This window comes from Benincasa hispida, unplaced genomic scaffold, assembly GCF_027475165.1.
Source record: "Benincasa hispida cultivar pf3 unplaced genomic scaffold, pf3_genome.v1.1 HicScf576, whole genome shotgun sequence".
NCBI lineage: Eukaryota > Viridiplantae > Streptophyta > Magnoliopsida > Cucurbitales > Cucurbitaceae > Benincasa > Benincasa hispida.
Window position 1 is genome coordinate 201419 of NW_028326686.1, and position 1821 is coordinate 203239.

Genomic DNA, 1821 nt, shown 5'->3' on the forward strand with positions numbered 1-1821 from the left:
AGTGAATTGATACCGGGCTTGAGATAAGAGGTCAGAAGCAAGAAAGAGTAGAAAGGGCCAATGTGCCAACAGACACAATGAGTGCATTGGTCGAACAAATGACCATAGTGACCTTGCTTCTCCAGACAATGGCTAATCATCAGAGAACTCTCTCTCAAGGAATAACGCAGGTTAAGGTGGTGACTCATTTGGACCACAATGGATTGCACTCAATGGAGAGAGGTACATCCGGTAGATGTCTGCCCATGGAATCAATAACCCGTATATGCTATTTATGATGAATCATTGGGCAAAAACAACAACCCTGGTTGGTGGGGTCACCCACTTTTGGCCTGGATAGAATCTCAATCAGGAGGGCCATAGTTTCTATCAATTCAACTATCAAGAGGATCGAGGCAACACTCCAGTCTTCACTAATCCGGATTGCAGCCCAAGTAATTCGCAAGGTACGCCACCCTGTGACCAACTGTTCGCATATGATACCTCTTACAGTACCTCGTCTCTAGAGACATCATTAAAACATTACATTGAAAAGAGTGAGGCAATGAGACAATCGCAAGCTGACTCTCTTAAAGAATTAGAAGACCAGATAAATCAGCTTGCGAGGGAATTAAAGAAGAAAACGCCTGGTTTGCAGCATGAAAACTTAGGAGTGTCGGGCCAAGAGGAAAAGAAAAATGTCATGCAGTGACATTGAGGAGTGGTAGAACGACAGCCCCTATTATGCCAAAAGTACCAGATGCGGTAACAAAAGTACCAGCAAATTTGACTATTGATGATGACCAGTTACTTAATAACGAAAGCAGCACCAGTTCAGAAGTAAGACCATCGACAAAAGTTGAAGCTCCTCAAGACATGAATTCTCAATCAACGGAACCTCCAACCAATGATACACAGCAAGTACAGAACCTCACCCAACAGAAGTGAACAAGAAACACGGCGGGATCCTCCACCTTTCCCGTCCAGGCTGAAAAAGAAAGACGACAACAAGCAATTTCAGAGGTTTCTGGACGTTCTCCGACAGCTACATATTAATATTCCCCTGACAGAAGCATTAGAGCAAATGCCAAGTTATGTGAAATTTCTCAAGGATATTCTCGCCAACAAGAGAAAGATTGGGGAAAAATGAAATAGTTACACTAACATATGAATGTAGCGCTCTGTTTCAAAATACTCTCCCTACTAAAATGAAGGACCCTGGGACTTTTACATTGCCCTGCACCATAGGAGGGAAGATGGTCGAAAACGCACTGTGTGATTTAGGAGCAAGCATAAACTTAATGCCCTTGTCAATTTTTAAAAAGCTGGACATCGGCGAAGCAAGGCCAACCATAATCACCTTACAGCTAGCCAATAGATCGATAAAGCTTCCTGAGGGCAAGATAGAAGATGTTCTCATGGGAGGCCCATTTCTCCTAGCATTAATCGATGTGCGGAAAGGAGAATTGACCATCCGGGTCGATGATCAAGAAGTAAAATTCAACGTACTCAATGCGTTGAAGTACCCAGGAGATAGAGAACTGCCAATATATCGAGGAGCTGCGGGGAGAATAGTGGCACGAACCCCTGAAGGAAATGGAGGAGGAGGATTTTGAAGTCGGCGCAATATTGGAGGAGGACTACACCATAATTCATGCTTAATTTAATTTTGAACCGCTCAAGTTATCTGAACGGACATCGCAGCGCATTAAGCCATCTTTAGAAGAGCCACCTATGTTAGAGTTAAAGCTGTTGCCAGTACACCTAAAGTATGCTTACTTAGGAATTAACGACATGTTACCGGTTATGATTTCTGCATCACTGAGTAAGGAGAAAGAAGAT

At 43.3% G+C, this 1821-nt stretch overlaps 1 protein-coding gene across 1 annotated transcript; it reads left to right on the plus strand.

The window, feature by feature from the left end:
* Positions 1 to 1187: 1187 nt before the first annotated feature.
* Positions 1188 to 1595, plus strand: LOC150030097 (uncharacterized). Its single transcript, XM_090310067.1, has one exon. It carries the CDS (start codon positions 1188 to 1190, stop codon positions 1593 to 1595), a length of 408 nt encoding a protein of 135 aa, XP_090166193.1.
* Positions 1596 to 1821: the final 226 nt, after the last annotated feature.